We start from the raw sequence: 25,280 nt of genomic DNA, 5'->3' as shown, positions 1-25,280 counted from the left end.
GGCATAGGTGGGTTTGTTCCCCAGTTCCGCTATATGTAGTGGTTACCTAAGTTTAAATACTTAGAGAATATTTAGAATTCCAGCTGCATTTCATTTCACTGAGAATTAGCCAGCAGTCCTGTTTGTTTAGTGCTTGTCTTCTATATTTATTTGTGTTTTAGGCTCTCAGTCAATTTGTAGTGTACCAGAACTAAAGGGAGTAGTCTGCACTTGATTACATACAGGGGATAATGCAATAGAAGTAGTCTAAGGGATGGGGGCTGTCAGGATGGATATAGTGAAAGGTACCCACTTTGTGGGTAGGATTAAAAGAGGGTATTAAAATAACCTGGTTGCCACTACTACTGGGATTGAATGCTTCAGGTAGGAAGTAGAAACTTTCTTTTTACCAGTCCTGATGTTCTACTTGCAGAGAATTACTTACAGCCCAGTTCAGCCCATTCTCTAATATTAAGGTTTATTTTGTGCTGACTGGTGTGGTACCCCCTGTGCTCTTCCAGCTCATAATCATTGTTAACAACAGTTGCTTCTCATATTATGCATCTCAATGCTGCTCTTTTAAACAGGCCACCATATTCCCTGCAGGAGCAGTTGTGACCATCAGTAATAATACAGGGCAGGAGGTGGAAAAAAAGGTCAGAGTGAGGGTAGTGCCTGCGGGCAGCAGGCTGCTCCCGTCGGACGCTCAGGCACCTGCCGCATAGCAGGGCTAGTACGGAATCCAGTGCAGCTGGATATGCTGGGATGAAGGGAAAATGTTTTCAAATAACTGAATTAACCTATCCACACAGATTATTACTTCACCTATTTGCTTGATTTAACTAGGAAAGATTGGGTTAAAATCTTTCTTTTTGCCCACTTTAAATGGTTTACACTTCTAAAGGAAGGAGGAGTGTTATAGTGAAGTAGAAACAAATTAACTTCTAGATGTTTAAATATTGAAATACCTGGATACCTGTGAGATGATGAGGAGAAAGTCAATACTGAAAGGCGTACAATCTGCTGGTACGTAAAGAAGCCCAGTCTAAGGTTATTTCCAGACAATGAGTTATAGTCTTCCCTAGTAAGAAAAGACAGATTCAGGTCATTCTTTGAAAATACTTAAATCAAAGCGAGCACCTTCACTGCAGTCTATACTTGCCGTTTAGCCAGTTCATGTTGTCGTGGCACTTTTCTGTTAAAAATCTTTCTCCTCTGAGACACCCAGGCTGCCTCAGCTGTCAAAGATACGTGTGAAGAAAGAGCGAGCAGTGCTGTGAGCGCTGGGCTGGCAAGCGGAGTTCAGGCTGAATCTGGTGAAACAATTTTCTGCGTGCAGGCTCCGTGTGGCTCAGGGCACTAGAAACGTTATGCAGAACTTCTCAAAAGTCCCTTGAAGGGAAAGTAAGCCCTGGCAGCTAATTACTGGAAATTACAGCTTTGTTCTAATGCCTTTCTTGAGTAGAAGCAGTGAGCTTAGGCTGCTGGGTTGTTTGCTATATTCCTCCTGTCCCTTCCTCTCCCTGTGAACTAACAGAAAATCAGCTGGTGTCATGAGAAATGTTACAAGGCAGCTAAGCATAAATTGTCCTGGGAAGATTAAAGACAGATCCCCACCCTTCCCAGCACTAATTGCACTAATTTCTCTTACCATAGGTTTTGCTATTAAAGTTTTATAGATAAAAACCCTCAGCAATTGGATGTGTTTTGATGATAAGAATCTTTCTTCTCCTACCTTGATGTCTGATCACAACGTAACAACCTATGAGATTTTTCCTTGCAGCTAATACTGCTCTATTTTTGGCTCAAACCCCCCGATACCTAGGGCAAAATGTACATATTTAAGGTTCCATGGAGTTTGTGTGGCCCAATCTGATTATTAATCACACTTTAATAAGTTGCATTTTTGTGAAGCACCAGAACTGTTTAGGGAGTAAGGAACAACTTTAATGAGCTGTCAAGATTTCGGTATCTTCATCTTGTTTGTAGACTTTGTTTTTGAAGCATCTTCATAAAATAATGCCAGTTTAAGGAATGACAAATTTGAACAAACTTCATGAAGGGAGTGGGGAGGAAAACCACCTCATATTAAATCCATATGCTAAACCACATTGAATGTGGTGACATACTGGAACTGTCGTCTTCCCAAGCGCAAGCGTAGGAGGCCCTCAGCTCCAGGCTCAGCCTGTCCATCACTTACGGCCTTGCCACCCACCTTGCAAGACTTTCCACTGTCCTCCAGCCAGCAAACGGATGGGTGCAGTAGATCTGAAGATGGCAGCAGTACAGTTACGGAGAATAGTATCTTTTGATTTGTGGAAAGAGAGAGTGCCCATTCTTGGCAACCTGACATCTAAACTTCCAAGCATTAAGTTTAGCAGTCTTTCCCAGCCAGCCCAAATACTACAGCACATGTAAAGACCACAGAGCAAGTGTCACTGAGAGCACAATCACTGTAGAATTACTCATGATACATGAGTATACCAGAACAAAATGTGCATTTTCACTGGTTTTGCCAGAAATTGAGTTTTCTATGCTGTATGTGAGCTTGTTCTACTTGGGGACTTTAGCACTTTGACTCCCAACAGTTAAACATCCTAATGTTGAAAAAAACTCTTCCATTTCCTTCTGCAGGAGGCGATTTCTCTTCTCAGCATCTTCACGAGCACGTTCAGAATTCCTCAGCTTTATCTCCATCATTGTGTATTTCTTTCGTTCTTGGTCCAGTTCTTCTTCTAACCTAACCACTTGTTTCCTCAGGTCTGCACTTGTTTCTTCGATTCTTAAAATCAAAAGAGAGAGGGGAGGGAGGAGAAAAAAGATTTTTTTTTTTTTTTTAAGTGGCTGGATAAATACTGCTGGTAGCTGTAATAAATATAAGTTGTTCTACCTAGAGGTAAAATACCTTAATTCTAAGAGGAAGTTTTAAAGGAGGGCACTAATTGCCATTTCATTAATGTTGAGTTTAAGGGCAGAGACTCCTTGAAAGATGGAGCCTACTCTATTTGTAGCTTAAGAAAATATGCTCAAGTCTTACAAAACAATGCTTGCTTTTGGGCAACAGACTGAATGTCTGAGGACATGTATTAACTCCTCAGTCAAACTGAGTTCAAATATATAATTCCAAAATAATCTTTTAACCTCTGTTTTCATCCTGATAATGTGTTGCCCTGTATGGATGTCCAGTACAGAAGAACATCCTTGGAGGTCAGGTAGGAATGAGATCACAGTCCATCCTCACCATCCATTTTATGGTATTTTCTGTAAAGTTTGATATTGGGGAATAAAAGTTTTTCACACTGTACAAGATTTTACAAAACCCAACATTTTACATGAGGAAGAATCTCAAGAACAGACCTTAACTTTATCTGTGCACAAAGCTCCAATGCAAGACTCGGAGCTTTCCTCTAAGGAGGTCAAAGAACAAGGTTCATGTTTTTTTAATTTGAAACAAGCGCAGAAGGCACATCACTTGCTGTCCTCCCCATCACATTTCCTAATCGCAAGACAGAGGAGTGGTGTTAATACAGAGGAGGGAGTATATCCAAGCAGGAATTTCTGTTTACTAGAATACTCGGAGTGATTTTAAAAATCAGGCTTTTCCTAGGAAAAGTGTCCCGTCCCCCCCCCAAAAAAAAAACCCACAAAACAAAAAACACCACACTCCAAAACCACCACTTCTTAGGTTCATTGATCAGTACAATAGCGAACTGTGGGGGTGCCTGGCTTCCCTGTGAAGCTGGGAATGGGTTATTTTTAGACAGGGTAAATGACACTCCACAAGGGCATGCTACAGACTCCACACCACCACCACATCGGACATCCGTGACAGTCCCAGAAGGGTCTGACTTCAGTTTTGTGATCACCAAGAGGCAATTATGCAGGCAATGCAGTACATACATACCCTTAAACTGTTCCTTCACATACAGCTAAGGATGGCAACGTTACCATTGTCACAACAAATTAGAAAGTCACACGCAGGCATGCTGATCACCAAGTCCAGCAGACCAACGGCTGCACTGATGAGTGAACAGAAATGTGTACTATAGCTGCAAAAAACTCCCCATCTCAGCGAAGACAGACTTCTATCACCCAGGTAGCCATCTTCTGTAATACAACAGGACTGGACTGAAGCTAGGATGCTTCCCCACACACACTCACCCCCCGCCTTACCACATTTTTGTTACATCCTACAGCTCTGAGCTACCAATTAAAGTTTAGGGGTCGGCTCCAGCAGCCTAAACTAGCTGTCCATGTTCTGAATTACACAGGGGCACAGTACTTACTGCGGTTCTACATACACAACATAATAGTTCTCTCCAAGATAACTTCCAGTTTCATAAGAGTCCCAGGTGCTAAACGTGAATTACTGAAACTCAACAGAGAATGCCTGATAATTATACTAACCTCGAGGGAGAAATGCTCTGGAACAGACTGGTTACAGGAAGGCCATAAAACATGCCTCCCTGTGACTAAGAGAGAGAAAATGGGCAGTTGATGATGATAAATTAACAGCTTTTCCATCAGCAAGTGTTCCTTACCTCTGCCCCAGGCAGGTACTGACTCTGCTTTCCCACCGCTTATATACGTGCCAACAAAAAGCTCATATTCCTTCATTCAAACATGCCCTGCTACACACACTGAGTCCTGCAAACCACACAAGCACACGCACAATTGTAAAGGAACTAATTATTACTTTTGGGGACTAAATTACCTTCGATAAAATAAAGCTAGTAAGGCAGCCCAAAGTTTTCCTGCTAAGCAGCCTCCCTTGTTTGCTAGTTAGCTCCTGTCTTTCCACAGGAGCAGACTTTCATGCAGTCTCAAAAGGAACGTATTTTTGCACATGTAAATTGCTGCAGATGAAGTAAAAACATTGCAAAATTTTTGAGAGCTGAAAAACTTGGCTTGAAATTCTCAGACTTGACAAGCAAGATCCTTCGGGCTGTAATCGTGAACAGCTGGAGTCATCCTGTTTAATACAAAAAGGCAGTGATTGCATCTTGCCTGGATTTATGAAACAGTTCGTTAGGCATTTTCCTCTTAGCTACTTTGCCCTGTGAGACCTGGCCAATTTACAGTCCTCCCCTCCAGCCACAGTGCGCTCTGTCCCTGCCCAGCTGAAGGGGAAAGGCAGGTGTTGGAGCTGACGCAGCCGAAACTGCTCAACAAGTCTTCCTGGATGTCCCTGATGTCAACAATAGCTGACGTCCAATGTTCCCCACTGGAACAGTTATACTGGTAAGAGGTGGAAAGCCATCTCTTCCCCCAGGCAGCAGGTCAAAATATACAGATAGACATTTCCAAGTTTTGCAGCCTGGTCTCCTTTCTGTTTATTACTCTGTACCCCTGCAACAAGGCTTGCCAGGGCAGCTCTGCAGAATTAAATGCAAGGTACATCCATACCCTCATTTCCCTCCCACTCTGCATCAGTAGGTCATCTAAAAAAAAAAAAAAAAACACAAATAAGCCGTGAACTACCATCCTCATTCTCAGACCTTTTCCAACACACCATGCTAGCAGCTGGTGGTGTTCTCATCAGCTCTTCTACCTGGAACACAACAAGGCTGGGGTAAGCTTTTCTCCCGCTCCGTGATGTTAGGTGGGAACTGAAACTGCTACGTAGCCTGATTCTCCTTCCAGCTTCACATACCAAGGCAGTACAATGCAAGAGGCAGAAAAGCTGCAGAGGCTGGCAAGCCACCACCACAGGAAATCCAAAAATAAAGCAGGAAGGTAGCAAGTGAAATTCCTACCTTAACAGCTGGCCCACTGGAGAGATCACAGTTCAGATACACTTTTGAGATATTACTTCAACAAGAAAAAAAGAGGCAACAAGCATAGCCTAAAGCTGTGCTATACAATCCCTACAAACATATGTGTTTTTGGTACCATGTTTGGGAGACTGATTGGAATTTGAGGCATGTAAATGCTACTAGAGCTTGAATAATTGAAGGGGTATATAACATTAAGACTTCAACACACACTAAAAAGCTGAGAACACAACTATTTGTAAGAAATGGGACTACAGCCCTTCTTCAGCATAAAGTACCAGTGCTGCAGAGCCCAGGCCAATGATGGCTCTTCTGTATTATAACATGGTGTGCAATTTTGCGTATAACTGTATATTAAAACATCTAATCCCTTTAAGCAACAACATTTCATGTGAGTATTTCCCTGAGTACTTGCCTGAAAGCCATTCTATTAAGCACTAACTTACACTCATAAAGCCTAATATACTAACTCACATGAATAAATATGACTTCCTAGTTATTAATATTTTCTACTTCCTACAACCCCTGCCCTCACACACATCTCTCCTGAAAACTGGAAGGAATTTTTCTGAGCACAGATCTAAAGTACGGCACCAGCAGTTGCAGCTGTGCGAGTAAACATCAGAGTGGGCAAAGAACTGCACAGTTCATGCATCTGCTGTACAAGCAGCACCTTGCTCTTACTTTGAGTCAGTGGCTGGACAGATGAGCAAAGGACCACTACAAGTACATCACAAATCAAAAGCAAGGTTTCTAGAATTTGAACATGTAAGGGCTGCTGAAAAAGTGGTAGCTAAGATGCAGTCCCACCACCACCAAGAAAACCCCAGGGAGAATAGTCAAGATTAATTTCCTGAAGAATGGTTCTGTTGGGAAAAGCACCAAGAAGGACTCCATTTCGGACTGATTTGGTACAAAGCTTGCACAGACCAACAAAGTTCCTTGTGGAGGCTGACCACCCTGGGTCCCAATCCCGCCCTCCAAGATGTTTGGCTTTGCTGTTTCTCCCAGGACACTGACAAAGAGCAGACTTTGGCATTACCTGTGCAGTTCTGATTTCCAGTGAAAACATAGAATATGAAATATTGGAATTCCCTGTGTGATGGAAATCCCATTTTTTTGATCCGCCCTTAGATCACAGAGAGAAAAGTTGGATTCAGAGAGCAGTGAGGAAAGAGCAGAACCAAATCTGCTGTCTCCCAAACCCAAACTCCATGTCTGAAAACCTGATACGCTTGGTAGCCCACACCCATGTTCAACCAGGGGCAATGCTGGCAGATGACTTCCTTGTCCCCCCTGCAGATGACATTACCTTTTCATACTAGTCTCATACTCAGTCCTCTGTTTGCTCAGTTCTGTCTTTAGCTCCACCACCAAGCTCTGTAAGGCCCTAGAGCATTTGACAGAGTCTCTGGAAGCTGCAGCTGGGTTGCTCTGTTCACTGCTGCTGCTGCTGCATGCCTCAAACCTGTCGATGCTGTTTTCCAGATCTGCAGTCTTGACCTCACTCTGTGATGGTGAGCCCTGAGTTATCCACTCGGTTTTGAGAGAGCTTAAAGCAGAAGAGTCACTGGCCCGGCAGGCTGGGCAGCTGCTGACTGAGTCCACCACGGAGATTTCACATGATGATGTAGACCACGTGGTGCTGGCCATACTGTGAGTGCTAAGGGAGAGGCTGGATGAAGGGACGTTGTCATAAGTAGAGAGTCTCTGGGAAGAACACGAGTCTTTAACTCGTTCCCCAGAGGCTGTCCGGCGGTGGCCTCGGAGAGAGTATAGTCCATTCATCAACCAGTTCCCACTGGAGGAGAGGTTGGGGATATCTAAGGATGAGCTGCCCAGCTTTGGACTCACAGACCGTGCTCCCTGCTGGCGGAAGGAGTATTTCCACGGAGGCAGTGTCTGCACTCTTTTGTTGGGGCTGGTGGCAGGCTGAGTCAATTTGCCACTGTGCTCTGAAGGCGTGTTTTTCACCACAGGTCCAGGAGTGGCTTCTAGTGCCACAGCATTGCTAGAAGGCAAATCAGCAGGGCTGGGAATGCTGTTCTCTGACCTGGTGTCCTCCTCGGAGATCCACTCCACAGTACTGCGCTGACGCACAGGTCTGATTTCCAGCTGGCTCCCTGGCACATCTGCCTGAGGAACAGCAAAGATTCGCCCCTGTTCACTGATCAGCACTGTCATCAGGTGCTGAACTAGTGACGTGCCTGTGGGGAGAAAACAAAGGCAAGCAAGTTGATGAGACACGGAAAACCTCAGACGCTCAACCCGTGTCTGGGAGATGCCCTGCGAGCTCCTTGTGAGGCAGGCCTGTGGCCACCACGCACTGCGAGGGGTCTGCACAAACTTCTGTGGGCGTTTCTGTACGGGACTGCAAGACACAGGAATTGTTCCCTTTGCTGGAAATGGGGACTGTGAAGGACGCAGGTATCAGTCTGACTCATGAGTGTAGCTGACGAGCAGAGTACAAATGAACACTAGCAACGACAAATAAATTGGCATGATTAAGGACACCTTTGAAGATGACAGAGGAGGAGGACACCTGGAAAAAAGGGCATGACTGTACCACACCAAGGCATGGGGTTCAGAGCCTGCATCAATCTCGGTGCATACATCAATGCAGAACAGCATAGCCCTGTGCAGAGAGGCACGCCACATCCTTTTTGCTGGGATGGAGTACCTCTCTGTCCAGCTTCCAAAACCAGCAGGTTTCCACACTACGTTGCACCCAGTTTCATAGTCTTAACAGGCCCAGAGCTAGTGTTTATTGAAGAACCAGAAATTTCAGCTCAGGCCTTCTGCTGCATTCAGTGTATAGAGAAACTTGCAGAAAGTATGACATCTGTATGATACAGACACCTGCAGAAGGTGTACAATTATTTACACCCACAGAAATGAGTTGTCATTGTTTTCCAGTAGTGGAGTAGACCATTATGAACTAATAGAGACCACCACTTAACCAAACCTAGTACAAAGCACCTTCTACAAAAGAGGGAAAACCTTAAAAAGAGCAAATATGTATGTAATTCTATTTTTAATCATGATCTGAAATAGAGAATAAGACTAACATATTTATGTCTGTCAATCCGGGGAGAGAAATAAACCTCTCTGGAGATAAGGGCATTCCTAACAATTTAGCTGTCAAACTTCAGATATTTCTATTTGAAATTCATGCTTTAAGTTTGAAGAGAGACACAATTAAAGTGCTTTTTGTTGAGAGCTGGCAGCAGTATTTTTCTGTATCAGTTGATTTAGCAGATCTGTATTACCCTAAAGCTAAAAAAATATTATTGAGTGTCTTTCTACTTCTCTGTTATTTCTATTTAAGCAATCTTCTATCATCAACTAACAGTAAAATTAAAACCAACACATTCCCAGTGCTGTTGCTTATGAATATAATGATTAAGTCTAAAAATCCAGTCACTGGATCCCCATTTTTCTACAGTTCAGGTCTGTGCTAATGCAGAATTCCAGGTCACATCACTGTCATATTTTCCTATGATGATTAGGACACTATGAGACCACAGCACCTTTACACCTACACACAGTATGAGTACCTCTGCCATCAGCTGAACTGCATAATGAAATGCCTGAGGTGAACTGAACCCAAACTTGTCATCTGTACCAACTGAACAAAAAGCATGTTGCTGGCCAAGGCTGTACGACTCTTACCAACACTGGCCAGCTGGCCACTAGGGGAAGTCACAGCATCACACAACAGGCTGAGGTTTCAGCTATCCCCACCTTCGTAATGCTGAATAACCCAGCATCTGCTCCTGCACTCCCTTTTTCTCCTCCCCACATTTTTCTATCTTCTCTCCTTCCGGGGGGTCTCAAAGCTACCCTTACTAATATGCCCCACATCTCTGTGGCAGGCTTCAAACCCCTGAACAACTATACTATGTCAGGCCATGCTCTGAAGTTGGCCTGTTACAGAGAGTTGCTGTCTGCGGGGCACACATCTGCAGTGCCTTTCAGAGGTCACCTGTGCAGAGCTAAAGGCACTGCTGCTGCTAAAGTGTAGTAATGCCGGCATTCTGTGAAGGTTTCTGTCACACAGAACACCACGTCAGCTGTCCCCTACAGCTAGGGAGCAGTGCCAGGGCTGAGTTCAGACATCCGGAGCACAGCATCTCCACCTGTGCCTAGTGCTGGACGAATCCATCAATTCTTTGTGCAGGATGCCAAGATCCCACAAAACTTGATGCAAAGACCCTGCTAAAACTTGTACCACAGTACAAGTATTGTGCTCCGCTGCCACCTGGGAAGAGGGGCTGTATTGGGATACGACACCCTACTGTCAGCCAGCCAGAGATCAGGCCTGGGCATTTCCTGACCCATATGGAGGTAGATAGTTTTCAAACTTCAGATTTTTACATCCAAAATTAAGTGATTTTCAACTTATTCCTTGGGTTATGTGATGTTCTGACCCATACACAGCCTGCTCAGAAGACAAAACTTCTAAGACACCTAGTTACAGCCACTGTGGCACAGCAAAAACTACAGTACCTCTTTCATTGCAGAATGGATGTCCTTTACAGGGAGCTGTCTAACCACCAAAATGCACCAATACTGAATGACAGCAGTTTGCTACTTAAATATAGTCCTTCTGAAGAACATCTGAGCTTTCATGTTAGCGGTGGGTTCAAGAAGAGTTTCACATTGCAACTTAGAGCAGGGCAGAGGTGTCTCCATGTAGTGGAGAGACACTCCGGGGCCAGTGGTGAGTGGGATAACAGAGGCCCACTGCTACATCCTCTCACGGGCACCGATGAAAGGGATTGCTTGACTTGTTGCTGACTGTGCAGCCAAGTGAAAAAGCTATCAACAAATGTATGACTTTCAGCATACCCTCGCACCTTCCAAACACTGTTATAACTGGTGTTGTGTTATCTCACAATAGTACCTACCTTCCATCATGGTTACTGGATCTTCCATTTTAGGTCGTAATATATTTGGTCCAAATACTGTAGCCAGGTTCTGGACACTCATCTTGTTAATGCTGGAGTGAGCCTGAACTTCGTCAAGGAACCTTGAAAAGCCCCCCCAGAAAAATGAAAGAAGAAGAGGAATAATAAGTCACTTCTCAGACTATAGGCATTCTGGGGCAGGAACAGTTTTGTCCTGTGTTTATACAATGCTGACACCTGAAATGCTCCTAGGTAGGGACTTAATGCAGCTTAGATACTCAGTAATAACCCCAGATCCCTCCTCGTGTATCAACAAGGGAAGTCGGGATGGTTTCTGCCAAAGGTACCAGCCTAGCAGGGAACCAGCTTTCTACTGGGTATGAAAGTACAGAATTCTCTGATTACACAGATTGACTTCTGCCAGTTTTCGCTTACAGACATAACAGAATTTAAAAGACATTTCACTCATCTCCTCATCCTAGAAATAGCAGCCTGTGCAAAGAGCTTTGCTGCTCAAATCTAACAAAATACAGATAAAGAGGTAGCCCAAATGCTTCTTGTGAATGCATCAGCTGGGCAAACATCAACACAAGAAGATGACTATACAAGCCAGAGAGAGCACATAAAGAAATCCAGACAGACCGGCTATCCGTATGTGTAAGCTGGAAATCAGCAGAAAGTTCTAACGTTAAAGTTTTTGTCATTTGGAACAGTCTCCCAATAGGAGTTACAGCAAGAGAAAGGCTGCAACAAACACCTAAATAGCTTGTACATAATCAGCCAATCTGTAAAAAGGACTACAGGACATGCAAACCTACAACAGCAGGAAACAGGACTCAGCGCCTTCAAAAGCAAACAGTCTCACTCTGTCTGTACTCTGTTTCCTAAACTATTGTTTATTTTTGGATGATTGTATGGGTTTTGGCAAGGAAGAAGTTTCTTGTCATTCTGCACTACTTGGTGAATTTTTGAATGCTTTCTACTTGCGACATGACTTTTCTAGGAGCTCCCATTTTTTCTGCGGCTTTGCCCTGTGGTGGACACTGTGCCAAGACCCAAGAACCTTGCCTTTCCTTTCCTCGGCTCTTCACTTATAAACATGTATAATTATATTCCGCTGCCTCACCCGTTCATGTTCTGAGGTGCTCAGATATTAAAACAAACGGCTATAGAAGCACACAGCAAGGCAAAATTAATTTTTTTAAGCGTTCAAAAAATACGTTTCAGAAATGCCGTCTGTCTGTACACTTGGGAAGGGCTTGACATATCTTGAATAAGTCATGGGCTTAATGTCAGTGTGTGTGTCTACCACCTGCTCCAGATGTGCAAATCCCACTGGTTATAAAGGGGCTGACTACCATGGAGAGTAGAATACAACATGAAGTTCACTACATCGTATCTAGGGTAACAGGCCGTTCCAGCTCCCAAAACACATTCCAGCCCACTTTGCAAATACTGGGAGTGTCAGGAGGGAGATGAGGGGAGACAAGGCTGCGGAGTCCCTGGTACTCTAAGAGGAAGCCGCTCCCAATCCCACTTCAAAACCACAGCTGTGGCCAGACTGGCTATTCTAACTGCATCTGCAACTTGGCTTCTGTCATACATCTTCCAAGTGTGCAGTACCTGGGAAAAAATGCCTTTTTTTACTGGTCTTTAAGTGCTTCTGAAATAAACAATATATTAGTTTCATTCATGCCTGCTGCCAAGGCTGTGGGTGACAGCAATTTGCTTGGCTGATGCTCTTGGATAAACCAAGAGCTTCCTTCAGGCAGGCTGCACATTCATCTCCACATGTTTTATAGGAACAGTAACTTACATGTAAGTGATGTTTGAATATTCATACTTGCAGAGTAAATTATTTGCATTTAAGACTGAGCTTCACAAAACTTAGTGACTTTTCCAAGTGTTAATTAATTTCACTTACTTGCATATGTATTTCAGGAGGTTGTAGTTGGCTTGGGGCAAATTCTTCACCTGTTTAACCAGTTCCTGGGTACCCTGAGGGACAGGAAAAACAAGGAGAACTATTAATATAAATGATGCAAAGAAAATGTGACTTTCCTTCAATACTATAAAATCCTCTTTCCAGAGTCAAAACTGTGAACAACAGATGAGAACACAAGGTGGCTTTGCTTTAAAAAAGGTGTCATTCAGTGGGTTTTTCGTAAGGCACAACACAATGTCCAGAACGTGACTCAGTTCTCAAAAGCAGTGAAAATCCTCCTGTCAACTTTAATGGTCGATGTAGAAGCCCTCAATTAGCAAGGCTTGCTAGTCTTCAAAGTCTGCCCACTGGCATTGGTATAAATGTACCAGCAAATGTGCCTTTTCAGCACCTGGCCTATTTGAAACTTTGAGACACTGTGTCTAGTATAAATACATTGCAGTAATGCTCAAATGAGCAGAGGAGAATTTTTTCTTTAAAAAGCTAAATGACACTCCAATTCAGCTACCTCCTTTTTAATTACTTACTTCCATTTGCAGTCATTCTGAGCTGCAACTTACTTCCTCATAAAATTTCTGTCTTTACATTAAAACCTAAGATGAGACATCTGCTGTAGGAATGACTTAAAACCCTGGAGCTACTTAAATGAAAACCTCTGACTCAGAAGGCTATTATCCTTCCACAGTCAACAAGCATCATTTGCTTGTTCCTTTCAATGCTGCAGTTGCCCTGGAGATTTGCTTATTTTTTGAGACAACTAAACCTTTTGTGGGAAAATAGATATCCACGCACATTTGGGAAGAGTGATAGCTGCTAACTAATGATGGAGAAATTCCAGAAGCAGCTGGTTCCAAGCCAAAGAAGTGCATTTGGACATTCATTTCAAACTTTCCTCAATTTGTTAAGGACTGTTAGGGAGGGAATTCTGTCGGTCAGCCTTTTGCAAGATCTTCCTGATTTCTCTGGTCCAGAGAAGTCAGAAAGATCCAGAGAGCAGTCTGTATTCCTGCCTCCATCCTTAACATCCTGAAGGTATAGACACATTTTTATTCTATATGTCCCAACACAAAAAAGTCCTCTAATAAAAAACTGAAACTTAAAAAAGAATTCTTAAGAGCAATAAGTCCTTTCTAAATCCTTAGCTTAAAACTTATGCCTGTTTAACAGTGACAACAATGGAGACACCAATGAAAGATCAGTCACTTTTGAAATCCTCAATGCTTTTTTTTTTAAACTTCTGAAAATATTTGAATCAAAGACAGCTGCTGCTGATGTGAAGGTTAAGGTCAGTTGTTCAGATCATCCAGCTTTCAAGTGAGGAGTTTGAACTAGAAACAGTTGATCTAACAGACCTAATTCCCTCTTGAATTTTGCTCTGTAACCCCATTTATTTCAAATACAGAAAGGAGGATGGTATTTGGCACTGTATTCCAAGTGAATTAAAGTACTATGGCTCCCCTACATGCAAGAAGGGGATTTGGAACAGAAACTGCAGGCAGTTGTGAACAGCTGGAAACATGACATAAAGGTACAGGACGGTACCTGAAAGAAAAAAAAGGTTCTAAAAATTTATTATCCATGCTCTGTCACGAGGAACCACAGACATGGTATTACACAGAGAGTATCTTCACATTCATCAAGGTACAAACAATTGCCAGGTTAAAAAAAGCTTTCTCCTGCTTCAGCATTTGTCAGCTCTGCCAGATTTGTACCCACCAACCACCTGACCAACAGATGGCAGAAGGCTCAGCCTAGTAACACCACAGCGAAAGTGTAAAGGAAAATGCAGGCTAGAAACTGCTGTGTTATTAACAAATAGTACTACTGATCATGCTTATGGCTGCAGCTTAGCAAGCAACAGAGGCACTGCACTGTCATTCATCATGTTTTTTTGCAGTAATAACTCTTACCTCCTTGAAAAAGCTGCATATCTAATTTACTACAGATGCATGCTTTCCAAGGAGTGATCCCAAAGCCAAGGATTTCGCAATGTGTGTAATAGATCAGCACCAGTTAGGAGCTTCTAGATGGGCTGGAAAACTAGCAACGCTTCAGATGTTCATCCAAATTCAGACCCCTCTTCAAAAACTCAAAGCCAGGTGCTTAGCCCACTGAGCTGCTCTGTGCATCTCTAGAATACAGGCAGCAGTGAAGGCTAAAATACTACCACGCCAAGTCAGCTCAAACTCAAATGAGATTTTAGAGATTTGATGATCTTTCATTCATTCTTACTCTAAAATTGTTTTTCATTTTCAATCCCTCCTCCCAACCAGTTGGGATCAGAATCAAAACTTTTTTTAATGCTGAAGTCCTGCTGAGATACCTGGAGGCCTCAGCACAACCCAAGGTATCTATTATGTTTCTGTTTGCATTCCAACACCAGAGATTAGTTGGGTGCAGAATGAAGAATGAACAGCAGTCTGAATAAAAAATGGAAAACTTAGGGCGGTGCTGGAGTGCTTTTTGCTGCAGATGGAAATTAAGTCAAACTAACATCGTAATAAGTCCTATCTATGGCCACAGTGTAGCAGCATGAGGTACCAACAATTTTATCTGAACGCCTATTTTTAAGTAATTCTGTTTTTGTTGGTGGTGGTGGTAGTGGTGTACAAAACTAAAGAAACTTGTATTTTGAGTCCAAAAGTCTTATTCAAAACTTCCAAAATAGTACTTCAGATTAAAACAATAGATTGCATTTTGTTTCCAAATAATTTTTCAAAATGAAACATTTGATTTTGAAATTCCCTGCTTATCATTTTATGCTAAAAAATTATGGTTTCAATGAAACTACATTTTTCAGCTGGGGGACTTTCCATGTAGGAGGCGAGTCAGGCCCTACAGGCTGAGTATGACTTTGTGCTACATTCTGCTCCACGTGCTACTGTGCACGTACAGCCTCTCCACCCTTGGTGTGTGCGCTCCACCTTCCTTTCTGAAAAATTAAACAGCCCTTGTTGAGGTTCCAGAAAATAGTTTTGTTTACAACAGCAGCTTAACAAGACAACTTTGTGCTATCAGCAGTACCATATTTTGTAAGCTTTCATTTTGGCTTTCTAGTGCTCCTCATCACCATTCTAATCCAAAGAGAATACTGCACTACAAGTCATTTGAGTCTGGCCTTGCTCCCACAAAACCAACACAGATGTTGCTTCCCAAACTGCTGCAGCCTGTGCAGGCAAAATCAGGCAAACTACGTAGTTAATAAGCTGAGCAGTGATATACAATTATGTTTGCCCAACTTGGCAGTGTCTCTACTCTTGTGCAATAGTGCTTAATGGATCCAAAACTTCCCAGTCTGCACATCTTATGACCAAAATTAAACCAGCTCCACTGCCTTGGAAGTGCTGCTGTTTCTTGTGAAATCAGCCGTTGTGCTGTCTGTAACATAGCACCCTGCAGAGGTGCCCGAGCTGACTGAGGATAAGGCAGAAAATGAACAAGTTTTGGAGCTAGTAGACACATACCTCTACCTATTAAAAGACAACACTAGTGCACTGACACACTGATGTGGCTGTGTCCAGGATGCAAATGCATACCCATGCGTGGTAATATGTTGTGTCATGCACAGAAATTTACTTTCTCAGAGTTAGCTAGAGGATACACCATGTCAGTACGGATAGTAGCAAATTTGCCTTTTATCTGTAAAAAACTGACAGATATGCTCTATTTGATGCAGGCAAACAAGCATCTTCCTATGGGCATCGTGAAGGACAGAATCTCCCCAGACCCTTCTGCCATTTGACCTAAAGGTGAACCCCAGACTCTCAGTAAAGAACAATTTTTACAATCCCCACCAGAGACAAAGATGTGAGTGTGCTCTTGAGGCCACACACAGAAAAGGGACAGAACTTACAAACCCTCAGGCCTTTGCTTCTTTAGCTGACACTAGTAACAACCCTTACAGCTTCTTTAAAACTCTGTTTTAGAAGGTGGCACAGTTCCACCCACATTAGACCAGATCCAACGTGCCTTTGCAGTCAGCAAAGAGCTCAGACATCACCACAAGAGGAACAATATGGGTGAAACAGATCAATCATATTGTAAATTATCCTGCTCCTCCCAAGCAGTGAATCAAAATTTCCATGATTGCTACAGACTTGGAGGTTTTTGTCAGCCCCTTCCCTTGCCTGGGAACCAAAGAGAGGAACATCATAAGAAGGTTCTGGCAAAGTATTCATAGCATTATTTCCCCCATTTTGGGATAATATCATAGCCTGCCCTTTCCTCTAAGAAATACAAAGACCATTGCACTGACCAACATCTCATCCACCAAAAACTTTGGGAAGCAGAACATGCTGTTTTGATATATGAAACTGAAAACACAGAAGAAGGGAGTGACTTCATAAAGCTTGCTAATGAGTCAACAGCAAGGCTGGGAAAGAAACCTGAATCTCCTACCTTGCATCACTTGCTGATTATGCTACAGAACAGCTTTGTTCAGAAGAAAGAAGCACCAGGCTACAAGAGTGACTTCAAAAAAGCTCCTGCTTCAAGCAGGAGCCTGTGATATTAACTCCCAATTCACAGCTTCAGGAAAATTCAGGGGAAGGTTCCCAGGAACTTCACTGATTGAAATCAGGACTGAAGAGTGATGAGAAGAAAGCTGTACTACATTGAGTCTTGGAAATAGCCTTCTAGGTAGAAGGAAGCAGCTTAGAAGGATCACTGACCTCTCCCTCATCTTTTGAGAGTAGCTGTCCACAAGAAAGAAAGTCTTCATATTTGGCAAAAGGGATGACAGGCTCTGGCAGCTCTCGGAGGTAAAGCTTCAGGAGGGACGCCACAGTGTGAACATCTGTGTTGCTGCAATAGAGAAGAGAAAATTGAGAAACCCACACTACCCCAAAGCTTGATGCCTTTCCTTGGGGGTGCATCAAGGTCCCTCTCAGGGACAGGGACAAAGTAAGCACATGGAAGGGAGCTGTTCTGCTATGTTTGTAACTATCCAGGAGAGTCTACCTGGGAATGAGGGAAATCCCTCATTTTGTCAAGATATAAATGCATCTCAGGCAATATGGACAGTGGGAGGCATATGCCCATGATACTGCTTAAGGTAGGGCAGTGCTGTGGTTCCTCAGCCAGTGTGGATCAGGAATGTGAGCAATACATTCCAGGCAAGTGCACAGTGATCATGTAGCACTGACAGCGGAGCTCTGCATCCTCATGCAATCACACATAACCTCTGATCATCTCACTGATTCCTCCCGCCTGATACTCTCCCCAGCCAGCACCCACCTGCATCTGATGGGCCAGGCTCCCAAGTGTCCTGATCAATCATTCAGAAAAAAAATGGAGGGAGCTGTATTTCCTCCAGACCCTCTATTGCCATTTGGCATGGCTGCCTGGCTTGTGGGTCACATCTCCTCCCCCAGGCTGGGGTGTCTGCCATTTCCTAGCCCATCTGTTATGCTGGGATATCAGCTTTTCTTTTCTCTCCCACTGCAGGAACTCCTTTTTCCTCTTCTCCCTCCTTTCCTTTAAGTTGGGGTTGAGGTGTCAGACCCCATGATGAAGATGCACCTGCTCTTCCCTATCCATTTCCTATCCAGCTTTGGATGCATGGCAATACCTCTCCCTCATTCCAAGTCTCCTGTTGTACAACTTTGTTAATCTTTGCAGATGTCCTCCTCAAAAGTTTTGACTGTTGGAAGTCTAAACAGATTCTGTCACCAGCTCCCCACTACCCACCATTGCCCTGACATTCTTTAAAGAACTCTGAGGAAAACACATCACTAACCATGGGGCAACAGAGCCTCAAATCCTCATCTCTATCTAAAAGCTGAATCTCTTCTGCTTAGCATGTTTCTAAGCATTTTTGGAATACACAGCTAAAACAAAACAGGAAAAATTACAATAGGAAGCTGCCAGCAGCTACCACTTGCTGTCTAATGCTGATAATGCTATTCCTATTAAACAGCCCCATCATATCTGAGAATACAACAGTTCCACTTGCTGGTTTTCTTCAGTTGATTATAAATGCTTTACAAATGAGGTCAGTACGCTTATTCTTTTTTTCTTTTTTTCGTGAGGAGTTTCAGGCATGGAGGGTGGATATGACTATCACTCAGAAGCAGAGCCCAGACTACAGCCTCAGGTCCACTGGCTGCAGTTACTGTTTCATCCACAAGGCCATGTGAAATCCAGCCAAACTTTCAGTAGCATGGAATTGCAATAGGAGCAGACTGCTGTAGGTACTTCCAAAACAGCAACACCTGGTCTTTCATAGGAATATACATATGCATTTAAAACCTAAATTCGAAAAGCAAACCTTCTAAAAATAAATATTTTAATTATCAGTCATCACAGAGATCCACCACAGGGCAGGCAGGCTCTAGCATTTGGAAGATCAAGCTATCTTGAGTTCTCTGTAGATACAAAAGACATTTAAAAGCACTTGCTGCAACTAGAAAAAAAAAAGATATTCCTTTCACTGCACCTGATTTGGAAACAAGCATATGGATTTCACAGTTGCAGAAAACATTTGCCGCTGCCTAGGTATCCTAGGCTGTACACTGATAGTTTTAGTTAGACGTAGAGAAAAAATTACACTGCTAGGAGGAGAAGCATTTCACTTAGCTGGGGTGGAACTGCCTCTCCCTTGTTGCTATCTGAGACTATACATATCAAAGACCAGAGAACTGGGCCTACAAGTTGCAGTGGACATGATGGAAGGAGCAAAAGACACTCACTGAGGGACCCTCAACTGTCACATTACTAGGCTTGCCTCCTTTAATTCTGTACTGAATGTTGTCGTTTAACACCAGCCAGCTGAAACCAGGACCCTGAACCTTCAGTTATCACATTTCAAATCAACTACCCAAAAGGCAGGCATTCCTTCATGGAGATCTTCACTGCCTCTGTTAAAGGCGAGATTTAGCACTGATCTATTTAGCCAGTGCAAATGCCTATGGAAATAAAGGTGCTTTCTGCTTTAAAAATGCTGGGCGAAGGCTTGGTTTATCTTCATGACAATGAAGTTAGTTTGGATTAGATTAAGGTAAAACATGAAAGTGAAACTGTCATTCCTAAGTAATTCCTTCCACAGATACTCCTGTTCCAGAATATGAGTGTTTTCCAAAACAACTTTGTTACTTCCACATGAATTAAGATAATTCTAATTCTGAACTAGAACACCCAGACATCCAGTTAAAAATACAAAGATTTTGTTTAAGAAAAGATGAAGTGAGACCATTTGATGATTTCAAACTTTATTTTTTCATGAAAATGTCTCTTAAATATTTGACACTTCCATTTAGGAAAAAAATACTGACTGTGGTTAGGAATCAAAGAAAGGAGGACGGGTGGTCTGGGAAGCTGAGAGGAGGGAAGAATTAGAAGAATGTTCCAAATAAACTCTAAGGATATTCTTCCCAGGATGAGAACAAACACTATGCTGCCCATGCGGGACTAGCTCTTCCTGCAACAGTAGGCAGGGATGCTGTTGGCAATGTTGAGACTGGCTGCAGGTCCAGGGGAAGCGATCCCCTAGGTTGACATGCTGGCAATAAACCAGATGCTGCCTGCATCACCTGGGAAAACAGTGCTGCTGAGTTCCAGCAAGAAAAGGAGCCAGATCTCCAAGTCAAGATCCCAGATCTGATCCTACTTCTGGACCTGTGTAAGAGATTGGGCCAGATCTACACAATGGCCTTGGATCCAAATATTCCTGGAGTTCAAGGTCTCTGTTAGGGTCAAGGTCCATTTCTCAAAGCACTATTCAGGTTAGCACAATGCTGACCTTCACTCTGGGTAGCATGTACATATGAGGGAGGGAAGGAAATGTTAGTTACAGAGGACGGACAGATTTGGCTGCAAGGGCCCTGAGAGCATCCACCCTCCTGATGATTTGACTGCCTGGGCTCAGGGCCAACATAGAGATAGTGCAGCTGAGAGCTGCCCCCCTTCCCTCGCTGACCTTGGATGGAGCGCTCTGAGCCAGAGCTGATACTCTTCCTGTAGGAGCAGATATTAAGCTGAGCCTCTACCGTTTATCCTGTGCCTGAGCTACAACTCCCACTGCCCAACAGCCACATCTGTGCCTGGCCACAGACCCTGTTGATCTGGACCCAGACCCTGACTCACGGACCGATTACCTAGCCTGATCTTGGAGCTGCCTTGTCACTATGGACTTGCCTATTGATGACTCGACTGTGCAACTGCCTCTGCCAGCCTTGTTACCACACTCGGCTCCTGGCTCACCTTGTTTTGCAGAGCAGCCGACCTTTGCTGCTCCCTGCCATTGACATGGTCAGTAGGTCAAAAAGGCTGCTAGCATGTCTTTGTACCAGGAGTGACTACATCAACATTTTTATAATGTGAAGAGAAATACAAAATTGCCATTTTTATTTCAGAAACATTTGATTCAAGTTTTGTTGAAAATCAGATATATTCCATTTTGAAATAAGTGTTCCATCTCAGCTGCTGAAATTCTAGGCCAAAAAAATCATTTTGGCCAAGAATTCTTCTGGGGTCACAAAGTTCTTTGTTATGACATGCTGACCAATTCTATATATTGCATGCATAACAACCAGGGAAGATGTGTGAGATGGTGGTGACTATTCTGAAAACTGGTGAAAAAGGAAAGGGAAGAGTTGAGATATTGCTCCTAGGCAGATCCACTGTGGTTTCAGCAAGGGAGAATGCAACATGTGAAAGCAGTAAAACACCTAGTTCACCTCTGTCATATCCATTTCTAGGGTGGGATCCCACCAACTGCTGAGTATGCCTCACACAAATCTAGCGATGCATTTCATCCAACATGTACTTAAGTTGAAACACTGGAGTAGCCCCATCTAGATTAACGGGCTCAATTTCTCCCTCTGTGCAAACACTTAGCTGAATGAAGGCTTCAGTATCCAACACCATATGCAGGAGAAAGTCCCAGAGGCACTTCAAATGAAAAGAACAATGGTGTGGAAAGAACATGTAGACTAGGATAGCCACTGGCCATTCCTGCCGGATTTTACATACCACAGATAAACCAGCCTGAATTTGGTGATGTCAACTCACCTGTCAAAAAGGGGCTTCTCTCCACAGTCAAAAGAATCCTGCAGATCTTTGACAAGGTTGGCTTGGCCAGGCATCCGAAAGAGCCCCTCCTCTGTAAGACCTCGCTCCCGAATAAAATCCACACACTGTTCCACCAGCAGTGGGGCCAAACGCTGGCCATACTTCCTCTCATACTGTACAGTGTCCTCCAATCGCTGTCCAAAGATCCCTGCCAACAGAGAGCAAGAGAGACATCTGAGTGTCAGCTGAAACTCTTCTTGAGCTATTGCTCAGGGCATACAATGAGGGAAGCTTTCACATGGAGAGGGCAAACTCTGTGAAGGTCCAATTTCTAACAGACTCCTAAGAAGAAAATTATTTTAAAAACTAAAAATTACATGCTGAGTGATTTTATTTTTTTAACGCTTAAGAGTGCTTCAAACTATCCCCTGACCTAAGCCAGTTTATATCTCATTATACACCAGGAAGGTGGAATTAAGACTATGTTTATGGTTATTTATGGCTGTGCTGAATCTGAATGAAGTAATTATACTTCCATTGCATCTTCTGTCCCAAGAGTGCCAAAACAAAGGCTACATCGACTTTATGGGACACAATTCCTTTCCGCATGCACCCACGTCTTCGCTGTCAGGCAGTTGCCCTTTAACAGTTTGCAGCTGCCCAGCCCAACAGGTAGCAATCACCCTGTCAGAGGGGGAATGAAAATTAAAACAAAGAGTAAAATGCATGCAAAATACATTGCTCTTCCTGCTAAAACCTGTATGCTCTACTTCTTGCACCTTGAAAATATCAGAAGCACAAGATACCCTAAAAACAGATTGGACATAGGTAATTCTTAAGTCAAATCTATCTGTAGTCACATATCACCAGTTGTGGTGCACTGTCTCTCTCTTCGGGGAAACTGGAGCTCCTGGTCAATACTAGCTGCTGAATGCCACTGTTGGCACCAGATCTTTTTGACTACACAGAGGAGACTCAGGCTATAAAACCCAGAGGTCTTAGTTCAATCCCTGCCACTAGGAGACTGCTCCATCTAAAAGGACAGCTGCTGAGTTGTCTTCTGAATCCCTAATTCTAGCACCCTACAAGGTGTTGTGGAGTCAGGGAGGATAGCATCCAAGTTAACCATATTTTGGTAATAAGAATTCAGTAAGTGAGAGAATCCCAGAATCTACTCAATTTTGGATGAGATCAGACCATAGCATGAAGGAAATTCCATCCAAAGATTGCTCAAAGCAGTAGGAAGCTTTCCACTGATATCAAGAAGCTTTAGATCATGCATTCAGCACTCAGTTAATCCTGCAGGTCTGAAAAAAAAGCAGCATGCAATATTGGAGTTACACTGTGGTCGCAACCAATACCCAGAAGCAGTGTTTAATGGATTACATGCATGTGCTTATACCAGGCCAGGGGATTTGGTTGTTTCTTAAGGCTCTACTTACCTTCCTTCTAGTATTCACATTTTCCATTTTTATTTTAGTGCTATATTCATGGGAGGATGATAACTCCTGGCAGGAGCTCTCCTAACCACCATTTGCTGTCCTTCATGGGAGACATCACGTCAAACCATAGCTGCTTTCTGTATTCAGTCCAACTCCGCTGAATCCTCAGTGAAACAAATCTTATCACTGACATCAGTTTCAACTCCCTGAATGAAACACTCAAGAAGGATCCTGAAGTCCAATTTCCTTTCCATGCCAATTTATTATACATCAGAAGACAGAAACCTTCCTTACACCCCAGCCTACACAACTGCATTACAGTATCAGAGCTGGAGGGCCATGAAGAGTCTGGAAGGAAATTCCCTCCTCATCCTGGCAGGAGAGTATGCCCTGGAGCATGGGAGTGACTTATCTTTATCACTGTAAATATTGGTTTTCTTGTAGAGTAAAGGTTTAACTAGTTCTTGTTTCTAATCTGTTTGAATTTCCACTGAGATGAGTGTCTCTGAAGTCATGTCGTAGGACAGGGAATCTCTTCCTGCTTTTGCAGAGGTTGCTTTGTAATTTCATCACGTAATCCCTGCTGTCGCAATAGGGCACAGCAGAACTGCTTGGTATGTGGGGTTCAGCACTGTCCAAGGGTTTCCAGCACACTTACAGAGGCTGGGCAGCCATGAAAGAACAACCTTCTCAGCCCAGTTTCTCAGGTAACTTCCATATCCAGATCAAAGCTGAAAAAGTGAAGTCCCCGTGGCCTGTTTGTGTCTGCTGATCCTGCTCATAGGGGAGCAACTCTCAATACCGCGTATCATAGTAAGTAGACACAGGAATGATCCAGGCAACAAGAGTTGCAAGCTACGGTGCAGGCACCTCAGCTGTGAAAAGCTGAAGCAGGAACGTGTGTCCTAACAACGCCCCTCATGTTATTCTGCTGATGTCCATTTCTCTCCCTTCCTCCAACATGAATGTTTGATCCTGGGCCACCAGCCAATGCAAACCAAGGTCCTTCAGCATTAGTTACAGCAAGCTGGGGTCAGACCCCAAGCTGTGCACCTTAGAGACAAAAAAACTCGATATCCTATCATCAATCTCTGAGCCAGGCTTCCTCCCACCAGATCCATCTATTTCCTTAAAATGATACATGGTATTCACTCTTCTAGATGCCAGACATACACATTTAGGGCGGTCAGGCTGTGGTAGACGTCAGGGCAATTACAAGATAGCTGCCCTGTTTTCTCAAACCTCTCTTTGCTGAATAACAGCCCTGTTTCCTGAAGTCTAGAGAAGGCTCTGGGAAAGAGGTAAATGCTCTGCACTCCCCCAGTATAGAGCAGAGATGTTTTTCCAGAAGCCCATGTTCTTGTGTTCTAGACTTAACTCAGAGCACGGACAAAGGCAGTGTCAGACACACACATATGCAAGCGCACACAGAACAACTGTATGCATAATCTCCACTTGAGGTGCGAAGCTTTGTCTACTTTTCCCTAGCCTTGGCTGGCCTGTGGTCAGCAACATGCTCTAATACGTTTCAGGCAACATCAATGCTTGCCTTCCCGGGCAGCTTGGATCACAACAGCAGGAGCTTTCTGTAAGTAGAATCAACACCAGCGACTCCTGAGTAACAAGCTGACTGCAGACAGAGACCACTGACACAGCGGTTAAGGAATGTGGCACTTAAGATAACAGATAGAGATAGACGGGTGACCTGCTTTGAGATTCAGAAGGAGCAGCAGATGGACCTTTCACAAGCACAGTATTAACATTGCTGTGGGTGTCTGCTGCAGAACCAGATGCTGGGGACCCTATCTTTCCCCCTTCTCAGGCATGGAGGTTGGTAACGCCTTTTTTCCCTGGATGGAAATAGTGATCTTTGGAGGAAACAAAGGCACTGTAATATTCTTTTACTACAATACTGCTCACCTCCCTTCACACCATTTCAAATAGGTAGCAAGAAAAACCAGCCGTGAAACCAAGATTGACATGACTGAGAATGAAGCTGATCTACCATATGATAAGTGAAAGGTGCTGGCACAAGCATGGGTTTCTTCTTGTGTGACAATGTGTGCTGAAGGGCTGTGCAGGTGAGATCACACAGCCCTCAAAGGTCATTTTTTGCTGAGGGGAGGAAAAGACCCTGAAGCCATTGCCAGGATGAAAAACTTCTCTCAGTCCAGCTCTCTTGGCTGCCTCTTACCTTGGTTTGACAGCCCAACTCCGATTG

At 43.6% G+C, this 25,280-nt stretch overlaps 1 protein-coding gene across 1 annotated transcript in view; it reads right to left on the bottom strand.

Moving 5' to 3' along the window:
- Nucleotides 1–2,328: 2,328 nt before the first annotated feature.
- Nucleotides 2,329–25,280, bottom strand: part of ARHGAP22 (Rho GTPase activating protein 22) — a 41,322-nt gene continuing 18,370 nt past the window's right edge. Inside the window, exons 2-7 of the mRNA XM_010286358.1 lie at nt 21,618–21,825; nt 17,279–17,411; nt 12,588–12,661; nt 10,664–10,785; nt 7,066–7,960; nt 2,329–2,761 (exon numbers count right to left, since the gene is read on the bottom strand). Of these exons, the coding sequence (XP_010284660.1) occupies nt 2,533–2,761; nt 7,066–7,960; nt 10,664–10,785; nt 12,588–12,661; nt 17,279–17,411; nt 21,618–21,825 (1,661 nt within the window). The 3' untranslated portion in view covers nt 2,329–2,532. The remainder of the gene's footprint in view (nt 2,762–7,065; nt 7,961–10,663; nt 10,786–12,587; nt 12,662–17,278; nt 17,412–21,617; nt 21,826–25,280) is intronic.

Source organism: Phaethon lepturus, unplaced genomic scaffold (assembly GCF_000687285.1).
Source record: "Phaethon lepturus isolate BGI_N335 unplaced genomic scaffold, ASM68728v1 scaffold12774, whole genome shotgun sequence".
Lineage (NCBI taxonomy): Eukaryota > Metazoa > Chordata > Aves > Phaethontiformes > Phaethontidae > Phaethon > Phaethon lepturus.
Note: the sequence above shows the minus strand (reverse complement) of the source record. Positions and strands in the feature narration are given on the sequence as shown.